General features: G+C 36.4%; 1 protein-coding gene across 1 annotated transcript; it reads left to right on the plus strand.

Annotated features, from left to right (window-relative positions):
- The first annotated feature begins 13,073 nt into the window (after positions 1-13,073).
- On the plus strand, positions 13,074-16,792 carry LOC149216070 (disease resistance protein RUN1-like). The gene is made up of 4 exons (XM_089392694.1): positions 13,074-13,903; positions 14,024-15,080; positions 15,205-15,528; positions 15,616-16,792. Exons 1-4 carry the CDS (start codon positions 13,317-13,319, stop codon positions 15,715-15,717), a joined length of 2,070 nt encoding a protein of 689 aa, XP_089248820.1. The 5' UTR covers positions 13,074-13,316; the 3' UTR covers positions 15,718-16,792.
- Positions 16,793-27,248: the final 10,456 nt, after the last annotated feature.

Here is a 27,248-nt window from a genome sequence, read left to right on the forward strand (position 1 = left end):
GATATAAATTTAAAACAGAAAAACATGTTAGTAAAGGCATCCTTGATTACATCCGTCCATATCTTTGGTGACCATCTCCTAAAGAATCTTTTGGAGGATCTTCATATTTTGTAACATTTATAGATGATTACTCTAGAAAGGTGTGGATCTATTTACTAAAAAGAAAACTTGATGTATTTGATGCTTTTAAGTAGTATAGAGCTTTAGTTGAAAAGATCAAGTTATCGGGTCAATTCAATGTTTGAGAACTAAAAATGTTATTGAGTTTACTTCAAAGGAATTTGAAAATTATTGCAACGAAGTTCATATCGAAATACATAAAACCACAGTTTATACTCCTCAGCAAAATGGTGTTGTTGAACGCATGAATGGGACTCTTCTAGAGAGAGAAAGGAGTATGCTCAGTAATGCCATCTTGTAACAAGAATTATGGACAAAAGTAGTTCTTTCAACGTCTTATTTGATAAATCGATCACCATCAAATACAATTAACTGTAATATTTTGGAAGAGGTATGGACATGTCAACCTTGTGATTATTCAAATCTTAAAGTTTTTGGTTGTGATGTGTATGCTCTTATTGCAAAGGATCAATGTTCTAAGTTAGATCCAAAATAAAAGAGGATTAATCGTTGTTGGATATGGTGATGGAGTTAAGGGATATAGGTTGTGGGATCCTATTCCCCACAAAATCATCATTAACAGAGATGTCATATTTGATGAATCATCACTCATAAAATTAGATGTAGATGGTGAAATGAAACAAGCAAAAGTACACATATTCAACAAGTTCAATTGTAAACTCAAACATCTTCAATGGAGGAGGATCATGAAGATGTTCGTGAAGAAACTCCTAAAGAAGCATATGAGGACACAAATTTGTCAGGAAACTGAGGAAATAGCACAAAAAATTGTACGAAGGTCTAGTACACGGATTAGTTCTTTTCCTAAAAGGTATGATAATTTTGCTACACACATTGCTTTAATTGCTAATGATGGATAACCTAGTTGTTATCAAGAAGCAATGGAAGTATCTGATAGTGATAAATGGAAAGTAGCAATGAAAGAGGAAATGGGTTCCTTACAAAGAAATAAGACATGGGATCTGGTGGAACTTCCTAAGGGCAAGAAGGTTGTTGGTTGCAAGTGGGTTTACATATTGATGAAAGTAGTTGATGATATTGTTTAGAAGTACAAATCAAGATTGGCTGCAAACGAATATTCTCAAAAGGAAGGTATTGATTTTCATGATAATTTTTCACCAGTTGCTAAGCTTATTTCAATTAGAGTTGTGCTAGCATTAGTTGCATTACTTGATCTAGAGTTAGAGCAAGTAGATGTTAAAACAACATTCTTACAAGGAGATTTGGATGAGGATATATATATGGAACAACCAGAAGGGTTTGTTCGAAATCACAACAAGAGGTTTGTTTGCAAACTCAAGAAGTCATTGTATGGCCTGAAGCAATCTCCTAGGCAATGGTACAAGAAGTTTGATTCCTTCTTGATGAGCTACAATTTTATCAGAAATGAGTATGGTCATTTTGTTTACTTTCAAAAGTTGGAAAATGGCATATTCATTATTTTGGTGTTATATGTTGATGATATTCTTGTAGAAAGAAAAAGCATGATTGAGATCAATAGGTTAAAGACTCAGTTGGCTAGGACTTTCAAAATGAAGGATCTTGGAGCAGCAAAATGAATATTGGGCATGGAGATACACAGAGACAGGAAAAATGGTAAGTTGTGGTTATCACAACAGAAGTATGTGGAGAAAATACTTCTAATATTCGGTATGAATAATGGGAAACCTATTAAAATCCCTTTAGCTTCCCATTTCAAGCTCTCTTCAGGTTTGTGTCATAGTAATGATGAGGAAAAGGAGTATATGTCTTGTGTACCATATGCTAATGTAGTAGGATTCTTGATGTATGCAATGGTTAGTACAAGACCAGATATTTCACATGTAATTGGTGTTGTCAGTAGATACATGGCGAATCTAGGTAAAGAGCATTGGGCAACAATGAAATGGGTGCTTCGGTATCTTAAAGGCACAAGTAATTACTATATCACCTATAATGGTAGTAGTGATTCAATCTATGGTTATGTTGATTCATATTTTGCAAGTGACTTAGACAAGAGCAGATCCACCTCTGGATATGTTCTTACTCTTACAGGTGGAGTTGTTAGGTGGATGTCAAAGCTTCAGAACATAGTTTTTTTATCCGCTACTAAGGCATAATACATAGTTGTCTCACATGCTTTCAAAGAGGCAATTTGGTTAATAGTTTTGCTAGGTGAGTTTGGAAGGATGCAGGACAAGGCTAAAGTATTTTGTGATAGTCAAAGTGTTATTCATTTAGCAAGGAATCGTATCATAGTAAGAAAAAACAAATACTTGTTAAATACCATTTTGTAAGACAAGTTATTAATGAAAGTGAAGTGGTGGCTATGGAAAAAGCCCATACAAAGAAAAATTGTGCAAACATGTTCACAAAACCAACCTTGTGAGAGAAGCTAAAATGGTGCCCAACTTCTCTTGGCTTGCAAGGAAGGTGATAAATAATTTGGGCATGATATATCAGGTAAATTATTGTCAAGGTGGAGATTGTTAGAAGTTTCCAATTATTTTCATATATTCAAGTTGGGATAATAGCTAAGATTGGTTCCTTTGGTTTGTTTTTAATAAGCTAAGTTTTTTTGGAAAAAACATATAAAAGTGTTTTTTTTTTGGGTATGTAAAAAAATTATTATATAACTGCTTTAAAAGTTGTGGGCAAATTTAGAAAAAAACTAGCAAGTTTTTATTTATCCATGTAAGCCTATAGAGGCATATGAAAACATAAAACGAATGGAGAGTGGGTTGAATGGTTGGATAATGTATGCCTATGAGTTGGTTGTTGTAAATCTCCCTTGAATAATAAGGATACCGATTATCATTGCCCCATGGATGTTTCCCCCACAAGGAGGGTTTTACCACGTAAAACGTTGTGTCGATCTTTGTGTTTGATTATTATGCTATCTTGTTTATTTGGAATTGTTTTTTGCAATTTCAATTTATTTGCAGAGTATGTTTTCGCTGCTCAACTCAACAAATTTTATCATTACTATGCTCACTTTGTGCTTGATAAAGTCCATGGTTAAGAAGGATCTATGCAACATGAGATTGTTGCCTTTCCATCTACACTTGTTGTTGTAGGTTTAGGAGGAAGCATCCCACCAGAGTTTTTGGACTCTTACTCATCATTGAAATCAAGATCTATTATAATTCGAGTAGATGTGTTCAGCAAATGATTTCCAACAACATCATATTCATGTTTTCAAAGCCTTGGATCTGCGAAAAGAAAACAATTTTAATAGCAAAGTAGTCAACATATTTGGTAGCAATCGGAGATGAAATGGCTAGGGATGTGGTGCTGAAGCCATACTATGGGAGACAGGGCAGAGGATGTCTACATGCTTGAGTAAATGGATCATTTTTTAGGCAACCCATGAAAATACGAATTAATGTGGAAGAAACCATGATTAACAGCTGATATTCTTGGTCCCAAATGAAATTCAAAAGGAAAATGGTAGGCAATTGGATTCAATTCAATTCATTGAAGATATGTGAATATATTTTTAGGTATGGTAGGAGGTAGCGAAAAACTTTTAAGTGTGGAGGGTGGTAAGAGGAAACACTAGCTGTGTGACACTCTCATACAATCCTTGACTAGTACAGTGGTAGCTAGTAATGAATAAGCTTTGAAGAGATTATATTAAAGAATTTCATACTTCGTAGAAAATAGTGCAATTTTCTAACAAATTATCCAACATAACAGAGTACAAGAATAGAGTTAATCCAAAAATGAAAAGTCTTAAGACATAAAAATGCAAAAGATTAAAGAGTGGATAACATGAATATAATTGGCATATGTTGAGTGGTGTATGTTAGAGAATTTTAAAATACAAATGTTAAAGCAATTGAGGCAAATATTAATTACTATGGTATGATTTGTTTATTTTTTCTATTATTATTTTTATTTAATAAATAATTAATTAATTATATAAAAAGTAATACTTACTAATAAAATAATATTTTTATATATAATTAATATTTATTAATAAAATAAGGCGTAGTTTAATTTATAGATAAAAAATTTGAGTTTAAATTGTTTAATCTGTATAATAATGACCCAATAAATTTTCCACAATCGCGAATCTATTTATACACTCAAAAATATATTTTAAATAAAAAATATTATTTTTTACACTGTAAAAAAAAACTATTTATCTCTAAATTAAACTGTGTCGTAAAATAATACGCTCAAGAAAATTGTGGTGACCTATCAACGCCGTCACCACTAAACATGAATCTCTCTACAAATGAGGCATGGGGTATTAAATTCCAATCAGGGCCGTCACCACTAAACATGAATCTCTCTACAAATGAGGGATGGGGTATTAAATTCCAAACATGGTCCATGGTGTTGCCTGGGGTGGTCACTCTTCACGTGTTGGTCGGTTTGAAAAGAATGAAAGGTTCGGGTATTAAATTCCAAACATTGTCCATGGTGTTCCCTGGGGTGGTCCCTCTTCACGTGTTGGCCAGTCTGAAAAGAAGGAAAGAAAAGGAAACTGCAAAAACACATGAAATGTATAATGATAAACTTTTTCAATTTAAGAAAATAATTTTTTTCATTTAAACAAATTTTCCATTGATTTAAATCATATCACTTCGTAAATTTAAATTTTCCATTGATTTGAATTGTATCACTTCATAAATAAACTTTCTGACAAAAATTTAAAATTAGCCAAATACTTAACATGTTAATTTGGAATTTTACATCACATCATTCACCAAAACATCTACTGTGCCTTAGAATATCATGTGATATCACCCTAAATGTCCTCTAGGGTAAGCCCTATTTCCACTTCTAAAGACCCATTAATGCACCCTCTAATCACATCGGTACATGGGAAGACTCTGACATCTATTTACCAGTCAATTCGTGTACGTAATTTTTAGGCGAACACTTTCTGGTTAATAGTTATGGAGCTGTTCACATTGCTTGCCATTCACATTGTATGCTCCATTCCACAAGTTGGACACGCAATTGAAACCACATGTTGCAAGTGGAGAGGAATCTTGGAACATAACAGATAACGGACAGCTGCCACTTGCAGCACGCTTTCAGATAACGGACAGATGCCACTTGCAGCACGCTTTCTAAGATTCCTCTCCACTTGCAACATGTGGTTTCAATTGCGTGTCCAACTTGTGGAATGGAGCATACAATGTGAATGGCAAGCAATGTGAACAACTCCATAACTATTAACCAGAAAGTGTTTGCGTGAAAATTACGTACACGGATTGACTGGTAAATAGATGTCAGAGTCTTCCCATGTACCGATGTGCTTAGAGGGTGTATTAATAGTTCTATAGAGGTGGAAATAAGGTTTGGACAGAACTAATGGCTTGGGACCAGGCCTAGAATTTCAAATTCTTTTTGCCTGTCAAATTAAAATTTGACAACGTTTTTGTATTTTTTTTACCTTTCATTTTACGTTTTAACTAAATATGTGAGTGTCACGGAAAACGCTATTTTAACAATTTTTGTAAATTGATTCCACAAAAAATAAGTCATGAAATGGAGGCTGATAATGACGACTGATAATGACTGTTATTTATAATGATTCTTGTTAGATTGAAATTGCAGATTTGTACTCTATCAGATTTATAACTCAGATTTATAAATTTTTTGCAAAAAACTTACAATCCATGGACTATAAATAAATTATCTAGTGAGATTATAAATAAATCGTGGACTATAAATAAATCATCTAGAGAAAATACAGAAAAGTTGTGTAATAATAAACAGTGATTATATTTCATTAAAAGTCAAACTTTTTGGAGAAACTACAAATTTTTTTATCAATAGGAATATCTCAATACATAGATCCTCTATTAAACATAAACTAGAAGAATTTTCAAAGCTCAAGAATCCTTCTTGACTTTGTATCTATCCATATCTCATATACTGCATGCCAATCAACATTAGATGATTCAGGTCCATTCAAAGATACTCTCATTAGAGCATCTAGTGTATCCAACCCAAGCCTCGATTTTCTAATGTCCTTGATGATGTTTTGCTTAGAAAATCCCCTTTCACAATCCACTGTACTTGCAGGAATAGTGAGGACAGCTTGCCATAATTTCATCATATTAGGATAGGTTTTGTGCCATTGTTTTGTGTTACGAAAGACTTTCCATGCTTCTTTCATAGAAAACCCCTCACAAGCCAGATTTAATGAATCAACAAAAGGGTGCAACTCTCTTTTACAAGCCTTAACATCAAATAAAGCTACAAATCCAACATCACTGGATACGGTATGTTGTAAATGTTGAAAAAGCTTTAACAACCAACGCTCTGAATTTTTCTCACGACTACGACGCTCTTATGAATAATAACAAGGGTTGAACAATTTCGCTGCATTAAAAAGATGAAGGTCTGGAAATCTTTCATTCAAAGAGTCTATCAGAGTCTCTATATAACCTTCAGTGAGTTGCTGACAACTCTCTTGTGTACCTTCAATACAAGGTTTCATAGATTGTTTCCTTGCTTCATTGGATTCAATATCCATGGCTGAGATAGAGATGTATTGTAACTCATGTCTATCTACAACTTTCCCTTCATATTTAATATCAATGTATCCATTTTGAGAATCATTTAAAAACTTTGAAAGATAAGTTGTGCCTTCTGCAAATGTCTCTTTTCTCAAAAACCATCTAGATAATGTGCTTATAGTTACTTCAAGAGCCAACCCAATAGTTGTAATGTCTACATTTTCTTCTTGAAAAGTCAGATTCAACTTGTTCAATTCCCCTAGCACATCAGCAAGCATATGTAAACAAAACTTGACAGAATATATTCTTGTCTTATCATACCAAGATGAAGTTTTTTTTCATTTTTCCACAAAGTTAAAATTGCTGGCATAAGCTTCACAAGCCTTATAATAACTTCCCCCCTGGATAACCATCTCACTGAATGTATTTGTAGAACATCAAGAACATCAATTTGCATGACTCTAAGCAAATCATTAAGTTCGCTATTTCTCTTTGGAGAGTTTTGAACCCATGAATACACTTTGTTTGCAATTTTTTCAACAAATAATAACTCAGGGAATTTCTTAGAAGCATCTGCTGCTGCTAAAGACTCACGATGAGCCACACAATGAACTGTAATAAGGTTTGGATTGTTCTTTTTCAAAAATGAAACAAAGCCATTTTCATGTCCAATCATTGCTGAAGCTCCATCTGTAGAAACAGCTATCAAATCTTTATATTGAAGGCCTCTGACATCTATTAATTGATTGACACTATCATATATTGTTTTTCCTTTTCCATCTACTACATCTTTGAGCTTCATAAACTGCGAGATAGGTGGCCCGAGACCCTTTGAGTCTAAATATGTTGCATAAATAACAAGGTGTTGCTCTAAGGTTCGATCAGTGCTTTCATCAACCATCAATGAGAAGAAAGGACTTTCCAACATATTTTTTATCTGAATCTGTTCAAGATGTTTTGATATGCAATATATAAAATCATTTGCAGACTTACGATTAGTGTATGAAGAGTACTCTTGAGACTTTGGCATATTTGGAGTTTTTGCATCCATTAGAAATTTGCAAAGCTTCTCATACTTTGATAGAGATAAATCTTCTTGACAAGTGAAATATGATATTTTCATTGTAGAAATCACTCTTTCCTTATTGGCATCTCTCATCTGTCTAATATGATCTGGAATTGGTTTCATCTTTCCCTCTAATGCATTAATCCATCTTTCCTTAGCATCTTTATGCGCCCGTGATTTTTCATGAGTAACAAGAGCATCATGTTGTAATGTGGTGCAACCATTCCCTAAACCCCATGGTCCATTCATCCTATACTTCTCACAGTAGTTACACTTCATAGTTATTTTATCATCAAACCTCACATAATTCAACCAAACAAACTTATTTAACCATTCCATGCGAAATTGTCTTTTTGTTTGCACTTTCATTTCTGAATTATCACCAACCTCTTCTTCAAATTCATTTGTTTCTTCATCTACATCATGTTCAGAAGAACTTCCAAAAATTTCATGTAATTGTTGTTCCACATGAGCATTATGGGTTTCTTCAAGTGTTTCTGAATTCTGTTGAGTCTCAGAAGTTTTCCCTTTTGTCCATCCATACATTTCCCCAATTGTAACTTGTACCTTTCTCTTTTGAGACATTAGTAGGTTTGTGACCACCTGTATAAAATATATATATAAAAACTAAAATTCATTAAATAAAAAATGAATATAACAATGGACAACATTGTAGAATAAATAAGCAGAACATAAATATATCTGAAAATGAACTTCAGCCTGCTAAAATTTGCATTCCAAATATGCAACAAACCAAACAGAGACTCCAACACTATCAATTTAATGTGAAAGTAAATAGTCGCAATTTAATGTGAAAGTAAATAGCCGCATACTGCCTCAGAAATAAGATATGGGGGAAAGAACCGGAATAGTTAGCCGGAAATTATAGAGCAAACAGGTTGAGTGCAGCGGCCCAGAAATGGAGAAAATTACCAGAGTATTCAGTGTAGACAGATCATACTTGTTAAATACTATACACCATCACAACAACAAAGGAAAAAACAGCCCTTGCAAGTCCACCAAAAGACCCCCGACGAAATCTAAACTACGAGCACTGTTGTGTGATATAGAAAAGATTAATTAATTATGAACAGTGCAAATTCCCTCCAGACACCAGACCATAACAACCTTCAAATGAGGAAAAAAAACAATGGCATAGAAATTACTCAATATCCGGATGCATGTGAGCGCTGTAACACAGTCAACCTATTTTTTACTATCTTCAACCTACACGGGCGAAACAGCCCAAAAACCTCAAAAAGATTCAAAAAGGGGAGAAATCTATGAATATAAACCACGTTGCAAATTCTTTGAAGAAGGAATATTTTTCATGGTTCATTGCAATTTGCATGTTCGTGACACTGAAATTCTTCTAAATACATTTTCAAACCTATGATGTGTATACTTCTGAATGGATCCGTACTGGATTTTTTCGCGTTGTGGAATTTTTTTCATAACAATTGTATTTAAATACGTCTTCGTAATCAAATCTCGCCAGTATGCCATGGAGATAGCGAACGAGTACAGTGACGATCATCTACTTCAGCGCCCCCAAATCGAACAGGCCCATGTTTGACCTAAAAAATTGGTATATATATTAACAATTTCGACGTATCAAGAAAGGAAGACAGTTTCTTCAAAGCTTTCCGTGATTATATTGACATTAATTGTTGGAATAAGCAGCTTCCTATTTGGATATGATACTGGTTAGGTTTTATTCTTATTATGCCTTTAGTAGTGTATTTGAGCTTGGCCAGACCAGTTTTAACAGAAAAATTGGAAAAATATTTAACAGTGTTGGGCAAGAAGGGTCAATGCTATGAAATATTGCAAGCATTGCATGATTTAATGCGTAGATTACTTGAAACGAAGATAAAATGTGATGTGATTGATTTTTTTGGTAATGTAGCAGGTTTTGTCGAAGTAATTGTTAAAATTTGCGATGTGAAGGAAATTTGTAAATTTTAGTAAGATTTAGCTCAAATATTTGCTAAAGAGACGAAAATTTCTGCAAATGAAGGCAATTGACAGTAGCTATTACGAGATACGGTGGCAAGATAGCTAAATAAAATTAAAACTTGGTCATTTTCTTCGATTTGAGGCCATTGTTGTCCCTAGGGCTTAAAATTGACTATTGACCATGTTGTAATGTAGTCGAAAATTTGTGAGATTCTGCTATAATTGTTATTGTTGGGAACATATTTTCGTGGATCTAAGTACCATATCTTCTTTTTGGAAATAAAACAGAACACGATGATAAATGTTCTCGTGGAGGAAAAATATTTTATTTACTGTGCCTATCTTCAAGTTTTGAAAGTTGAGAACATAGATTTACCTAAGTTCAATTTTGGTCATTTTCTTTCTGGGATCTTGGTCTTGTATCGCGTGTATATTCCTAAAAATAGTGCCGTAAAACCTGCAAATCGCCTTCCAATTGCCTCTCATAGGGCTTTTCAACTGTGAATACTAGACCTTTTAAAAGCCTAACCCTTTCTCTGAGAATGGAACTTCATTGAACCAGAGCTTTCAAGGGGAACCACTGGTAGAAGAAGAGCATTTATTATTATATAGAAAAGTTAGTTTAAATTTGGAGATGGATTTCCTTCCTGTTGTTTCACCTTGTATTTTTAGGAGTCGCCACTATAATTTCAATGAAAAAATACAACCAATATGTCACTAACAACCTAAAATGTGCAGACCATGAACATTAGACCTGTATAATTCAACGTCAATCACAAGTAGACTTGTATTTCAACGCCTACCACAATTACAGAAGAAAAGCTCTGGCCAAGGCATGTCTGACTACTCGCTGGGGTTGTTGTCTATTGCTTAGACAGCGTTTCAACTAATTATTTGGTAAATGCCAAACTTACAGAACATTCTAAAAGAATTCTCTTTAAGTAAAAACGCCTTCAAGAAAAGACCACGAGGCACGATAAAAAAATCTTTAATATGACAAAGGAACTAATTATTTGGTAAACGCCAAACTTACAGAACATTCTAAAAGAACTCTTTAAGTAAAAACGCCTTCAAGAAAAGACCACGAGGCACGATAAAAAATCTTTAATATGACAAAGGCTGATCTGGTCAACTTACAGAAATTGGATTTTCATTGCCATCAGACACAAAGAACTACGATTAATACACAACTATTTCATATATATATAACATTTAGCAATTTTCTCAACATATTTATTACAGAGACAATGGGTTGGCCATTCAGTGATTTGTTCACAATTCATATTGCGAAAAGACAGACAAAACAACACGTATTCAATCCAAGCACGTATTCAATCCAACCATTGCTCTGGTAAGAAATCGACTCAGGCTAAAAACGGAGCAAGAAAATAGATAAGGATTAATGCAATCTATTCATTGCATTAATTCAATGCAAACAACACACCTTTATCCCAAAATTTGACAGGCAAAATAAATATCTACCCCAAAATTAAACCAGGATTTAAACTCTAGAAACAAAACAAATGAGTTCAATGTTAACCGCCAAAGCGGTAGAGGGTTTTGCGGCCTGCCCAAGCTGCCCTGCCTCTTGAGGGCATAGACAACATCCATGGCGCCGCTGTGACATTCGAACATACCACTTGGCACTACTGATAAAAAAAACCAGTGAGTAATTGACATACCTGCAAATAGTGACCGGTAGCAGATTCTGGGTCGCGTCCAAACAGCAACTATATCGAAACAGCTCATCTAAAATAGTAACAACACAGTAAGGACTCAGGACTCCAGGAGCATTACTGTATAGTGTGGGCAAGTTCAAAAACAAACATAAAAATACCATCTGCGGGAAGAGATATACTGGTATCATGTATGGCCGCGGCCCGCAAGTTGCAACCCAAACACAAACCTTTAACCAAGCGATGAAATTAATGAAAATTCATAGCGTTTTCGAATTTGAGAACACTCCAGAATCCTGATAAGATTAACTCGTACGCTTGACTTGACAAGAACTGCAGAATTTTACGTTAATGAAACCTAAAGCACTTAATTTCAGTAAACGTGGCCGAATGAGGATAAAGGCTGAACGGCGAAAAGAAAAACAATTAATTTGGAGAACGCATCGTATACTCCAGGCTGGTATGCACACAAGGGATTAATTAAGCCATAGCCCATATGACTCAACCTAGTACAATAGTCACAGACTTCAAGAGATAGGTATTACAGGTATTATAGATTTTTACGTTTTTTTAATGAAATTAAACGTCAAAACGACGGGTTGGGAAGGTATACCACGCGTCTAACCTGACGTGGAAAATTTTCTCCGTGCCGTCAAATACGTTCTAAAATCAAAAATACGTCCTGTGGGACGTCAAATTCCAGGCCTGCTTGGGACCCCTCTTTACTTGTTCGATAGAGAATTAATTTTATCATAAATAATCATGATCGCAGTCAGTCCGTGAATTTGAGTCAATTGAACCTGTATTATTGGCAGTGGTCAATGTCATCCCACCATACCTTTAAATATCATATGCGAACTGTATTATTGGCTTTGGACCTCTTTTTACTTGGTCGATGAACTTTTATATAAACCTTAATGGTTGAAGCTGTTCAAGCAGTAGTTTAAATAATAATTGTTTTTTTATCATGGTTGAAACATTGTAGTTTGAATTTATTAAATTTATATAATAATATAAAAATTTTATTTATTTAAAAGTATAATTAAAAAAATAAAATATTATATTTAAAAAAATAAAATATTATAATTAAAAAAATTTAACTCCATTTTATTGCTAAATTATAAACCCTCTTTTCAGATTACTACAACATCATATTATATTCTATAAATAAAATCTAAAATCTAAAATAATTTTAAAACCCTTTTTTTTCATATACGTGTAATTTTGAACCATTCACTTAAATCTTTATCAGTTAAACACAAGTTTTTCGTGTATTATCAACTATCCTAATAAAAAGAGTTTTTCATGTATTACCAAGGATTTTAAATTGTAATTCAATTGGAAAAAAATTCCCAATAAAATATCAATATTGAGTGATTTTACAAAATATTTAATAAAATGTAAATGTTATAATTGATGCTGCCAGTCAACCATATGCCAAATGTGGGAAGCGAATCTTTGAACATCAAGTGGCATAGGATTTCCTGGTTGCCATTTTAAATTGCCGGATTTCAATATCTATTACAACAGGATTTAATGCTGCCGTGTACGATACTTAATTTTGCCGTGTTTGAATGGAGTAGGTATTCTGTCTTCACGTGTTGGTCACCCATAAAAATCGGAGGTGTGGAAGTCGACGGATTACGATGGTGTTAAGTGGACCCACTTCTCGGGTTACGTGACAACACACTAAGAATTTACAATTTACAGACACCATTATTACCAATACTCATAAACACTTACACAACAAACAATATTCTTAACGGTGAAATTGGAATGGTAAAATTCAATATTCTCAGCTATGCTTTTATTGAAAGTGCCCATTTCACACTATCGCTCAACCCATCAATTGCAGCTTTATAACGCTCTTCCTCGGCTCGCTTGCAGTTTCCGCCGATCAAAATCGACTGTCTTTGCTTCAACATCTCATTTATTTTTTCTGTTCAGCAATCCATAATAATAATTTCATTTGTTATTTCTGTTCGGCAGTCCATACTTATCCAGATTCCCATGGCAATGGCAAACCTAACTACCGCCCCAGGTCACGATGACAATGATTCTGCTGCTTCTTCTTCCTCGGCTTCATCCTTTGCCTCGTTTTCTTGTTCCCGCTTCGACGTCTTCATAAGTCACCGCGGGCCGGATGTAAAAGACACCTTTGCGAGCCATCTCTATAGACGCCTTCTTGATCATGGATTGAGCGTCTTTTTGGACAGGGAGGAGGGACACAATTTTTCTTCTCAAATAGAACAAGCTATCCGCGGTGCCTCAGTCCAAATTGCAATTTTCTCCGAAAGGTATGCGGAATCTAGTTGGTGTCTTAATGAGCTTGTTTTCATGAAAAACGCCAAGGCTACCAGTCCTCAGCGGGTTACCATTCTTCCCATCTTTTTTAAGGTGGATCCTTCTGAGGTCCGATATACAGAGACAAAAGGAAGGTACTTTGAAGCCCTGCAGAAGCTCCAGGACAAGAGAATAACCGACCCTCAAACTGGTGATAAAAAACCACGCTACAGTTCAGACACTATTCAGAATTGGAGAACCACACTTTCATATGTTGCAGATCTGAGCGGTTTCGAACTGAAACAATATAATGGGTGAGGATCTCCCACAATCTCTGGCAATCTGTAATCGTATTGGATTTGTTGGCATGATATAAGGTACATAATGTTTACTTTCTAACTTCTTATTTTACTTCATCAATGTGTATTATTCAGGGACGAGGGCGAGCTCTTGGATTACGTCCTCAAAAGGGTTTTACAAAATGTTCCAAAAGGACCTTTGGATGTGGCTCAATATCCAACTGGGTTGGACCTAAAACTAGAAGAATTTGAAAAGACAGTGTTGCAGGCGCAGGAGACGCAGGTGAAACCCAAAGTTGTGGGGATCTTGGGTGTAGGCGGGGTCGGAAAAACGACACTGGCCAAAGCATTCTTCAACCGTAACAGGTCAAAGTACAACGAATCCGCCTTTATTTTCAATGTTAGGGAAATGTCTCTAAATATTTTAAAAAGTAAGCTCATTGAAGGCTTGAAACTTGGAATAAAAACTGAGTGTACAGAGGAACGTTTACTAAAGCATCCCTTATCCTGTCACGCTCTCTTAGTTTTAGACGATGTAAATGATACAAATCAAATGGAAGCGCTTTTGACAATTAAGGGTTTTCTTAGCGCTGAAAGCTTGATTTTGCTTACATCGCGTGACAAGCATGTCCTTCAAAGCCATGGAGTGTTAGAAGGATCCCTTTATTATTTAAAGGGATTGAATATCCCGCAATCCAAACAACTCTTCTGTTCCTATGCTTTTAGTCAGCCACATCCACTACCAGAATTTGCAGATTTGGTAGATCGGTTTGTTAGTGTGTGTGATGGATTGCCACTATCATTGAAAGTAGTGGGCGCACTAGTTAATGGACGACCATATGATTACTGGGAAGATCGATTGGTTCGACTTCAAAGAAATTTTCCCAAGGAGATAGAGGGCTGTTTTAGAATAAGTTATGACTCACTTGAGGAAAATGACAAGTCAATATTCTTAGATATTGCTTGTTTCTTCATAGGACAAGACAGAGATAAAGCTATCAGGATATGGGGTAATGTTGGGCTTCAAAATCTACAGGACAAGTGTCTGTTAGATGTGGACAATGAAAATAAAATAAATATGCATGATCATATTAGGGATCTTGGAAGAAAATTTGCCAAGGAAGTCATTCCCCTTCGTATTTGGGGTTCGACAACCAATAGCACTGATGATTTGTTACAGCGATCCTCACATGTAAGTACTTCGACAATCCAAACCTTTTTCTTGGGTTTAATTAAATTTTAAGCTTTAAAATTTCTTGTCTCATGGCAAAGTTAGATTAGTTCACTGTAGATTTTTTTTCTTGATCAATGAGCAGGTAATAGTGAGCGGAATAAGTATGGTTAGTTCCTCCCTTGATTTCTTCACGGATAACCATCCCGACCTTTCAAATACCCCGACTTCACAAGTATCACGGATCAGGCCTCTATTCAGTAATTTCGATTTTAGTAAGTTGCAACTTGTTGCAACTGAAGAAGATCATTTAGAAGACATATTGAGGGAGCAGAAACCGCATTTGACATGGCTCCGTTGGTGTGGATTTTCCCACTCTTTCCTCCCTGACTGGATTCCGATGACGAAGTTAAGAGTTCTGGAAATGCAGGGAAACACTTTGAATAGACTGTGGCCACATCAATCTAAAGTACGAAAATGTGTGTGCGTTTATCCTTCTTCATTTAATTTCTCATTTTGTAGGCTACAATCTTATGTTGAAACGTGAACATTGCAGGTGTTGCCTCTCGATCTGAAAGAGTTAAATATCTCGGCTCCCCTCTCGGAGATTCCAAGGTCTATAGGGCAGCTGAAGTACCTCCAAAGGATCGCCATATAGAATCACTCCAAAGCAGTCACCGTCGAAAGGTTGCCCGACGAATTTTGTCATTTGCGCTCTTTGAAATACTTAATTTTCAAAGGGTTCTCAAAATTGGTGTCGCTACCTGTTTCATTTGGAGAGCTTCAACTAAATAACTTACAGCTCATGGATTTGGAAGGTGCTTCCTCTTTGCTCACTCTTCCCAATTCATTTGGCAATTTAAGTCGCCTGAAACATCTTTCATTGAGGGGTTGCGAGAATTTGACCATAGACAATGGAACTCTTGGAGATATTATAATGCTGGAACACTTGGATCTTTCATCCTGCAGTCAGTTGGTCGATTTGCCACCCCAAATCGCACATCAACGGTCCTTGCAACAGTTATATTTGCAGGAAACAAAGTTAAAAGAACTCCCTAGCGTTATTGGAGACCTCTGCAATTTGGAAGTTCTAAAATTAGGTAGCGATTTGTTGGAAGCGCTTCCACTTTGGCTCGGTGACCTCAAGAGCTTGAAGATCTTCTCACTCTCTTCTTCGCCGCAATTGAAATCCTTGCCCGATTCCATTGAACTGTTGACTCAGTTGACACATTTGGATATAGAAAATTGTGGGATAGAATATCTACCAGAACACCTTCTCAAGATGAACAATCTAGAATCTCTAGTGGTATCAGATTGTCCGTTGCGTGAACTTCCATTTAAAAGGGTTGGAGGAGACAAAGAAAGGCACTTATCATTACAAGGGGAAAGAACAATGAATAAATTGAATTCCTCCAATGGCATGTGCATGTTTTGGCTAAAGACATTAAAGCTGTCAGGGACAGAAATAAGGGAGGTATTTTTTGAAGAGGGAGTTTGCCCCAACCTTCAACAACTGTCCTTGAGGGGGTGTCATGAATTGAGGCAACTAGGATGGATTTGTGGCCTGTCAAAACCTCCAGATCTCGACATCAGCAGGTGTGTGCATGTTGAGGACCTCCCCGGTTTTGAAAAGTTGGTATCTTTGGAGACTTTGGATGTTCGGAGATGTGAGAAGCTCGAGAGAATACGAGGGTTGGGCCAGCTTACAAGACTCAGAAATCTGTGTTGAGCAATGCCATGAGATACGAGAGCTACCAGGGTTGGGGCAGCTCACAGAGCTTGGACTTCTAGATATTCGGGAATGTCATGCGATACAAGAGCTGCCAGGGGTGGAATGTTTGACTTCTTTGGACTGGTTGCTGATTGGTGGATGTGAGAAGCTAAGGAGCATACCGGGATTGGGGCAGTTCACAGAGCTTACACATCTGGATGTTAGTGGATGTCGTGAGATACAAGAGCTGCCAGGGGTGGAATGTTTGACTTCTTTGAAGCAGTTGTATGTTGCTGGATGTGTGAAGCTGAGGAGCATACCGGGATTGGGGCAGTTCACAAAGCTTACACAACTGAATGTTAGTGGATGCCCTGAGATACAAGAGCTTCCAGGAGTGGAATGTTTGACTTCTTTGGAGGCGTTGAATGTTGCTGGATGTGTGAAGCTGAGGAGCATACCGGGATTGTGGCAGTTCACAAAGCTTACAGGTCTGGATGTTAGTGGATGTCGTGAGATACAAGAGCTGCCAGGGGTGGAATGTTTGACTTCTTTGGAGCAGTTGAATGTTGCTGGATGTGTGAAGCTGAGGAGCATACCCTACTTGGGGCAACTGACAAAGCTTAAAACATTAGAAGTTCAGCAATGCCGTGAGATCCGGGAGCTGCCTGGCGTGGAACATTTAATGTCGTTAGAGCTTCTTGATGTTCGTGGATGTCCCAAACTGCTATTGGGTGAGAGTGTGCTTGAGCAGTTGCGGCAACAATTGAACGAAGGCCTAAAATATGAAAAACAAAGAAGAAAAAGGTGGGGTTGCTTGTAATTTCTGTATTGATCATAAATTTGGTCAAGCTCAGTGTTTGACTACAGTAGCCCTCCACGATGTTACATTAAGGAACCACTTTAGATTGTAGTTATGTTATTCATTAAAAGTGATGACACTTCACGCTTCTCAAATACACGAAATATATAATTAGTTAAAATTAAATTAATGTTATGTTAAATATTATTACATCGATAGATATAAGAAAAATTGTCAAAATTTTAATTAATATAAAAATATATTTTTAACGATTTTAATTAATTCTTAATTCATATAAAAAGTTTTGGAATGACTAAAGTTGAATTGAATTAATTAACCTGTCGCATATTTATTAATAATAATAATAATAATATTCATTTTTAAGGTCACAGCCAAGCCAGACACCAAATTGGTGTATGAGACCCCCTTGTTTGTCCTTTGTTTGTGGGACAAGGGACCCACCTCCGCGCAGCTCTGGTTTTGAACCTGTGACCTCTTAGGAGGAAACACATGCTCTTAACCATTAGGCCCACTCAAGCTGTATTTCGAAATTATTTCGTAATAAATTTTTGTTAGGTTATAAAATGATGGATTATTTTAACATATTGTATTGGTTAGGAATATGATTTTGATAATAATTTGTTTCAAGTATGTTACAAAATGAGTGGTTATTTTAGTATATTGATGGTTTGTGTTTATGTTATTTTCTATTTTATTTAGTATAAATTTATTTTGAGTGATTTAATGTAGAATTTTTTATTTTTCTAAAAACAAGATTTTTTTTTTAGTTTATTATTTGTTAATTTAGTTAATGTAGTGGTTTTTTTGGTAAATCAATGTGTTGTATTATGAAGGAAAATTAAGGTTATCTGATTTTGCTAGATTGTTCTTTGAGGATTTTAATTCTCTTCAAAATAATACTCTTATTATTATTAGTTTTGGATTTCTCTAAAAGACACTAGTTATAAAAGTTTCCACTCACAACAATACACCATAGCCAACACCTATACAACCAACAACTAAGTACATCATGATAGTCAAAAGCCCGACTAACTGGGCCAAAAAAAACAAAAGACGTCAAATTGTAAAGCCATCTAGATGGAACACTGACCAACAAACCTTTGACCTTTTTAGTGTTCCTACCATGACGGCCCACGTGTTTATGCAAACCACCGCTTTGAATTCTCAAAGAAGTGTCTTGAATTTCCTTCCTAAAGTACACGTTAGTACCCTCACGCTCAAACTCGGTGGATCTGTCGGATCCCCGCTATCAAAACCATAAGCAATATGCCCCTCCACATGACCCAGGTGGGAGTCAGTGTTGTCCAAGTAGAAGCATTGATTTTTAAGCATCCTTTTCTTCCCGGGTGGCGAATGTAGAAATTAATGTGGAGATATGAAATTGCGTATGAAATTTAACTAAAACACAAGACTCAAATCTACTCTACTCATCTGCGGAATTCAATTCACGATTGAGAGCACAACTCATAAACATGAAATAAGAAATAATACACATGCACATGAAAACACATTTATATCTAATGGGAAAGCAACTGCTAAAAACCCCTTCAACTTTGTGTTCATTAATCAAGTGAGTAAGAGAATATATTACAATTGTCAACTCAATGCCAAAGCTCAACCTACAAAAGCAATTATATTCTCTCCTACTGAATGATTGATCTGGCTAGTACTTAACCAATTTAGCACACCACACCCCTATTTCCTTGTGTTGTTCTTTGAGGAATTGGCCCCCTATTAATTAGGGAATTCCTCTAATTAATTGCACAATTCCCAAGGATGGTCCACCTGACCTCATGCAACACCTGTACACTCAACTAGTTTACAACTGTCAATTAACAACCTTGGAAACTCCACCACAACTGGGAAACTCGTATTCTTTGCATGCGTGAGCTAATTATTAGTTGATTGATCAGTTAACTACATGATCTTTGAGTTAGACTGATGTCTTACTAAACTCACCACCAACTAGTTCAATTAACAGTTAGAACTAGTTTAACTGATCACAACTGAAATTAACTCAACCTACGCTCCTAAAATTTAGGAATCACTACATACAACTGAACTTCATGCTCCTAACTCGAATTAACTAAGCTAACTGAGTGATAACAACCATGTCACCTCAGTTAACTTATCCAAGCTGTTTGTTGATGTGGAATTTCAAATTTCCTCAATTTGACTAAGGAAAAATCAAATTAAGAATTTCTTGCTGCATTTTTCAACACTCTCTCTCAACAAGAAAGGGATTATCAACCAACCCTATCATGCATCTATGAAATGTACTAGATGCAACACCTCTTACTGTTGCTATTTCTACTGCAACATCTGCAATTGTCCACTGGAAAAAAAAATTTGTTGACTCTGCGACTGAGCCTCCTGCTATGCTGTCAACACTCTGCGCTCCTCAATATCTAACTAAAATTGATCCTCCTCCTACTGAATATTGTGGGCTCCTGTAAGATGGGTAATGATCCATGAGGAGAACACCTCAATGAACCTTGCCCAAATTTCTACACTCCTGGGACTAGGGCCTCACATCGCCCCACCTCACACATGGAGGTATGGTTGCATGTGCTCCCTTTGCCCACTTAGCTTGAACTCTCCCCCTACTGTAGGTATCTAATTGAGTGGATGTCTCCACTCTACCTCTTGTTTGCTTCTCCATTTATGGTTGCTCCATAACTTCCTGAGACTGCTTTTGAGGCTTCATTTTGAGAGGTAAATCATGCTCCCTCTCAACCACCATGTCTCTAACCCTTGCCTTGCTCCTCAAAGATTTGCATGCATCTTCTACCTCAAGTGCATATAGGTTCTTGACTCGAGCACCGATCTGCGTCACCTGCTCCATGGTTATGTGTCTCAAGAATACTTTCCCTTTTCTAAAGATCACATCATTACCACGGTCTTCCAACACTGCTACTGAGATGAGATTTTTCTTTAGGCTTGGAACGAACATGACATCCTTGAGTCTGAGAGGGGAGCTTGACTCCCTTTGAAAGGTGATTGTACCAATCCTGGTCGTGTTGTACCTTCCATCGTTTCCAAACTCAATGTTCATATGGAGATATTTCTTCTCCAAGTCACTGAAAAATTGTCTATTCCCCGTCACGTGGAACGAGGCACCATTGTCCAAGTACCACACACTCCCCATCACATTGCTCAACATGCATGCGATAAGGGTGAAGTCAAGCTCGAATTGTGAAGCCAAAGTTTCACTTTCTACTGCTACTGCAGGCTCCTTCTTGCTAGAATTTTTGTGTTGACACTTAGTGGCATAGTGCCCGAATTCATGACAATTGAAGCATTTAATTTTGGACAAGTCTTTCTTCTTGCCCTTTTGGCTGGAATTAGCCTCACCTTGGGAATTCTTTCCCTTGGCATTCATTCATTTTCCCACTAGAGAAAAGTCCTCTTCATCTACTCCTTTCGATGAAGTCTCGTCTTTGGTATTCTGCCTTATTTCCTCTTGTACCAAATGAGACCATAAGCGTTCCCAATTTGGTAGTTTTTCTCTTCCGTTCACCAAATCTTGGTAGCTATGCCAACTCTTGGGAAGGCCTAGAAGATCTAGGATTACCAAATCCTCTTCTACAACAGTAACACAACTCCACCAAGTTCATCACGACATTGTGTGAACCTGCTCAGATACTGTTGAATAGAGTCATTCTTCTACATCTTGATATTTCAAAGTTTATTCTTGAGCGCCAACTTCTTGTGGTCACTACTATTCTGGAACAAATCTGCCAATGCTTGCCACATTGCATACAAAGTTTCTTTCCCGTGGATATTTGAGACAATGTGGTCCTTTACTCCCTCCAATATGATTCTCCTAACCTTGGCTACACACTTCCTCCATTCTGGTAGATCCTTCACATTAGATAATCCTGGTTTTGAAATGTCAATCTCAAAAAATTCCTTCAACCCATTGTCCTCCAGCACTGCCTCCATGCAGTCTTTCCAAGTAACAAAGTTTGAGCTTCCCTCAAGGGCATACTCAAGTCTTAGACCATAGAAAGCCATCCTGCTAGCTCTAAAGAATTAATCCTGCAAATTCGATCCTCTTGCAATAACAACTTCAAATTTTTTTCTCTACTATGAATCCTGCTATGATACCATGTAGAAATTAATGTGTAGATATGAAACTTCTTATGAAATTTAACTAAAACACAAGACTCAAATCTATTCTACTGATCAGCGAAATTCAATTCATGATTGAGAGCACAACTCATAAACATGCAATAAGAAATAACACACATGCACATGAAAACACATATATATCTAAGGGGAAAACAATCGATAAAAACACCTTCAACCTTGTGTTCATTAATCAAGTGAGTAAGAGAAGCTATTACAATTTTCAGCTCAATCCTAGAGCTCAACCTACAAAAGAAATTCTATTCTCTCCTACTGAATCACTGATTTGACTAATACTTAACCAGTTCAACACACCAAACTAGCACACCACACCCCTAATTTCTTACGTTTTTCCTTGAGGAATTGGGCTCCTATTAATTAGGGAATTCCTCTAATTGATTGTGCAATTCCCAAGGATGGTCCACCCTACCTCATGAAACACATGTACACTCAACTAGTTTACAACTGTCGGTTAATTGCCTTGGAAACTCCACCACAAATGGGCAACTCATATTCTTTGCATGCATGAGCTAATTATTAGTTGATTTATCAGTTAACTAGATGATCTTTGAGTTAGAATGACTTCTTGCTACTCAAGTGACCACCAACTAGTTCAATTAACTCGAATTAAATAACTCGAATTAACTAAGCTAACTGAATGATAACAACCATGCCATCTCAGTTAACTCATCCAGACTATATCTTGATGCGAAATTTTAGATTTCCTCAATTTGACTAAGGCAAAATCAAATTAAGAATTTCTTGCTGCATTTTTCAACAACGAAGACGTTATACCACTCCAGTTGCTTGACTTTCATGACCAAGCCTAGTAGGGTTTTCATTTTCCAGTGAAAAGCCATAGAATTCATATATTGGTTCTTCTTGCCCCCGATGTGCCTAAGGTTTGGAACCTAAGATGACATGTCCTCCATGATTTCGAAATCGGAATAGGATTATCTCTCAATCCCTACTTAAGTCTCTAATTTACAACCTCAAACCCAAACACAAAATTACAATAAGCGAAATACCCAAGCGAAGAAAGAAACCAACTTGACTTTTCACGTTACAAGAAGCAAATGATGCCCTCACCAACCCATTGTATTCTTAGGTTATAAGAATTCAACCATAGCCCAAAATGCAAATGGTACTCTATTGTTGTCACCAACACCCTCATGGGCCAGAGGGCTCATGCCTCACCAACTCAATTACAAATGCAAGCCCTAATACATAACTGTCAACGTTGTCAATTGGAGCATAACGCAAGCGTTGGGAGGTCGAGGACCAACCCTCGCCTCCACTCAAACCATGACTCTCAAACTCCAAACGCTTCATATGATAATGGTTAGTGTCAACTAGGGATCTGCATGCAATTACATGTGGGCGCTAGCCATGCCCCCCCTACATTAATACCATCACGTTTGGGGGTGACGAGCACAACCTCTGAACCCCCCATTTCATATTCATTAATGCCCATCAAAATTTAATTAATGTATGTTTATTTTAATTATGAATATGTTTTTTCTAATTTATTATTTGTTAATTTAATTAATATAAATTTATTTTAATTTTGGATCTATTAAGTATGAATAGGGATACAATTATTTTAAAAAAATTGCATTTTAATAAATTTGATATTTCCTCCATGAATATTTAATTAATGGTTTGAATTTATATTATATATGTAGTATTAATATATATGTGTAATTTGAAATTATTCCCAAGTGAATATTTAATTTAATTGATGATTTAATCTAAATTAAATTATATGTATAATATATGTGAGAGAGAGATTTGACATTAATTTTTAGATTTTATGTTGATATCAACCATGCCACCTCAGTTAACTCATCCAGACTATATGTTGATGCAGAATTTCAGATTTCCTCAATTTGACTAAGGCAAAATCCAATTAAGCATTTCTTGTTGCATTTTTCAACAACGAAGACGTTATACCACTCCAGTTGCGTGACTTCCATGATCAAACCTAGTAGGGTCTTCATTTGCCAGTGAAAAGCCATAGAATTCAGATATTGGTTCTTCTTGCCCTCGATGTGCCTAAGGTTAGGAACCCAAGATGACATGTCCTCCATGATTTCGAAATCGAAATAGGATTGTCTCTCAATCCCTGCTTAAGACTCTAATTTACAACCTCAGACCCAAACACAAAATTACAATAAGCGAAATACCCAAGCGAAGAAAGAAATCAACTTGACTTTTCACGTTGCGAGAAGCAAATGATGCCCTCACCAACCCATTGTATTCTCAGGTTATAAGAATCCAACCATATGCCAGAATGCCAATGGTACTCTGTTGTTGTCACCAACACCCTCGCATGCCAGAGGGCTCATGCCTCACCAACTCAATTACAAATGCAAGCCCTAATACATAACTGTCAATGTTGTCAATTGGAGCATAACGCAAGCGTTGGGAGGTCGAGGACCAACCCTCGCCTCCACTCAAACCATAACTCTCAAACTCCAAATGCTTCATATGATAATGGCTAATGTCAACTAGGGATCTGCATGCAATTACATGTGGGTGCCAGCCATGCCCCCCCTACATTAATACCATCACGTTTGGGGTGACGAGCACAACCTCTGAACCCCCCATTTCATATTCATTAATACCCATCAAAATTTAGTTAATGTATGTTTATTTTAATTATGAATATATTTTTTTCCTAATTTATTATTTGTTAATTTAATTAATATAAATTTATTTTAATTTTGGATCTATTAAGTATGAAAAGAGATAAAATTCTGGATTTCAGACATCTGTGGCTTATATCTTTTGACTTAGTTACTGGAGAATCCACAGTACGAACCATTTTTCGTCAACGTTTCAAATCCCAATCGGGATCCATCATCAGGAAGAAAAACATAATCATGCAATTCTCAACACCTGGAACTATTAGGCAAGGTATGAGGTCTATAAAAGATGATATTGATAAACATCAACTTAAAGGAGTCTATAAAATAGATTGTTCATGTGGAAAAAGCTACATTGGTGAAATAGGTCGCTCCCTGCAGACAAGACTCAAGGAACATGGAGCTGATATTAGGAATGAAAGATCTCATACTTCAGCCTTGGCGGAGCACTCCTCAAAAGCTAAACACCATATCTGCTTGAAAAGCGCCTCAATTGTCGCAAGGGAAGAACAACATCATAGGTGAAAGATTAGAGAAGCACTTGAAATTATCAAACATCCTCATAATCTGAAAAGAGACAATGGTTTGGAGATTAGTGGGAGTTGGATTCCCTTGATCAGAGAAATCAAGATCACCAACACATCCCAGGTATAGCAATCAGTAAGTAGGTATCCCTCTCCTATTCTAATATTTAGTAGTTAGTAACCCTACTTTAATAATAATAATAATAATAATAATTAACTTTTAATTACAACATTTACAATAATTACAATAATAGCTATTACTATTATCATTAACTATTATAAAAAAATTATTATTAAGTTTTTAATTAAAATATATTAAAAAATAAATAAATAAATAAATAAATTTTCATAATAATGGGTACTATTTTAATTATTAATATTAATTATGTTGTCGTAATATTAATTAATATTAATTATCAATTATTAATATTAATTATTGTTAATTAATTATTAAGTGATTATTAATTAATTATTATTCTTCGCATATATTCTTCGGTGAAAGAGTTAAAAAACATACTCTATATATTCTTCGCATATATTCTTCGGTGAAAGAGTTCTGAGGCTCGGTGAAAGAGTTAAACACCTACTTTATATATTCTTCGCATATATTCTTCGGTGAAAGAGTTCTGAGGCTCAGTGAAAGAGTTAAAAACATACTCTATATATTCTTCGCATATATTCTTCGGTGAAAGAGTTCTGAGGCTCGGTGAAAGAGTTAAAAACATACTCTATATATTCTTCGCATATATTCTTCGGTGAAAGAGTTCTGAGGCTCGGTGAAAGAGTTAAAAACATACTCTATATATTCTTTGCATATATTCTTTGGTGAAAGAGTACTCTATATATTCTTCGGTGAAAAAGTTCTGAGGCTCTGTGAAAGAGTTAAAGACGTACTTTATATATTCTTCAGTGAAAGAGTTCTAAGGCTCGGTGAAAGATTTAAAAACATACTCTATATATTCTTCGCATATATTCTTCGGTGAAATAGTTCTGAGGCTCGGTGAAAGAGTTAAACACGTACTCTATATATACTTCGGTGAAAGAGTTCTGAGGCTCGGTGAAAAATTTAAACACGTACTTTATATATTCTCTGCATACTTTATTCGATGAAAGAGTTCTGAGGCTCAGTGAAAGAGTTAAAAACGTACTCTATGTATTCTTCGGTCTGCGGGCTGGGGTGGGCACGGGCGATCTGCAGTCAGGTTTGCTGATATCAGGTGCACACATTCCTTATCTTTTTCTTTTTCTAATACATATTTGCTCATATAATTTCAAGTATGAATATTTCACCACATGTTATCAAAGATTACCAAGGGCAGACCTAGCATAGTTACTCTACAAGGCCTTTATGAGTATATAGAGTCTTTAGAGAAACGTAGAGAAGAAAGAGAAGCCAAGCTACAAAAAGAGTTAGAAGCCATGCTAGAAAATAAATTTGCATCTCTTTTTTTTTCTCGGAAAATGACTAATTATATTAACTGAAAAGTAAAATAATATTACAAGGAGTTGAGGCTTCAGATAACATCACCTGAGAGCACTCAACACAGCAAAACTGCCCCAGTATAGGGAGAGCCTGGGAGAACCAGTTATAGAAGACAAGAGAACAGGTGTAGAAACCAGAGATAGACCAACATAACATAAGAAAAGACCCGAAAGCAAGATAGAGACTTTCCTTAGCTGCCCAGAAGATCTTTATATTGCCGCTGCTCGAGGGGAATAACAAAACCATCTGGTTGTAGATGTTGAACCAGAACTGCAAACAAAACTGCCTGAGGTTGACCATATGAAACATCAGCAAAACCAAAAAAGGTTTGGGCAGGCCCAGGTGGCTTTATACCTCCACGTCCTCATTCGGAGGCATCTCCACCTCCTGACACGCAATGCCAGTCCACATTTCTTCAGTTCTTGCCTTCTCGCCTTCTGGGTTCGCCATGGGGTGATGAGTGGCCATGGAATTGCCTTCCCTGTCCACCGGGATGATGGCTTCAGGAGGCATAATACCGCTGGGAGCTTCGCCCCTGTCGAGCATCTTTCCCTTTCGATTCTTCGGACTTCCCTCTGCCGTAAACTGCTCACTGCTCTGAGAATGCTCAGACGCCACGTGCACCATAGGATGAAACTGGCTTTATTCTTCAGAAAGGATAATAGTGATATGAGAGGTGATCATTGGCCTATTGAGATTGCTCTGAAACTTGAAATGAGTGGTCTAAAACGCACTGTTCGGAGTCGGCCTGCGAGTAGGGCTAGGAGGGGGCGAAACCACCAGAGAGGAGGGGATAGTAACAGGAGGCAGGGCAGGATCCACGGAATAGCTAGCCTTCAAATGCCTTCAGCTACCTCGGCGTGCCCCAGAGT

Source organism: Pinus tabuliformis, chromosome 1_1 (genome assembly GCF_031772625.1).
Source record: "Pinus tabuliformis cultivar Carrire ecotype Pingquan chromosome 1_1, CPIR1, whole genome shotgun sequence".
NCBI lineage: Eukaryota > Viridiplantae > Streptophyta > Pinopsida > Pinales > Pinaceae > Pinus > Pinus tabuliformis.

What these genes read in the sequence shown, in the direction of transcription:
- LOC149216070 (XM_089392694.1), top strand. Translation starts at nt 13,317, where the DNA reads ATGGCAATGGCAAACCTAACTACCGCCCCAGGTCACGATGACAATGAT. An exon ending in GAACTGAAACAATATAATGG is followed by an intron (nt 13,904 to 14,023) that starts GTGAGGATCTCC and finishes TGTATTATTCAG; the next exon opens with GGACGAGGGCGAGCTCTTGG. An exon ending in TGTGGCCACATCAATCTAAA is followed by an intron (nt 15,529 to 15,615) that starts GTACGAAAATGT and finishes TGAACATTGCAG; the next exon opens with GTGTTGCCTCTCGATCTGAA.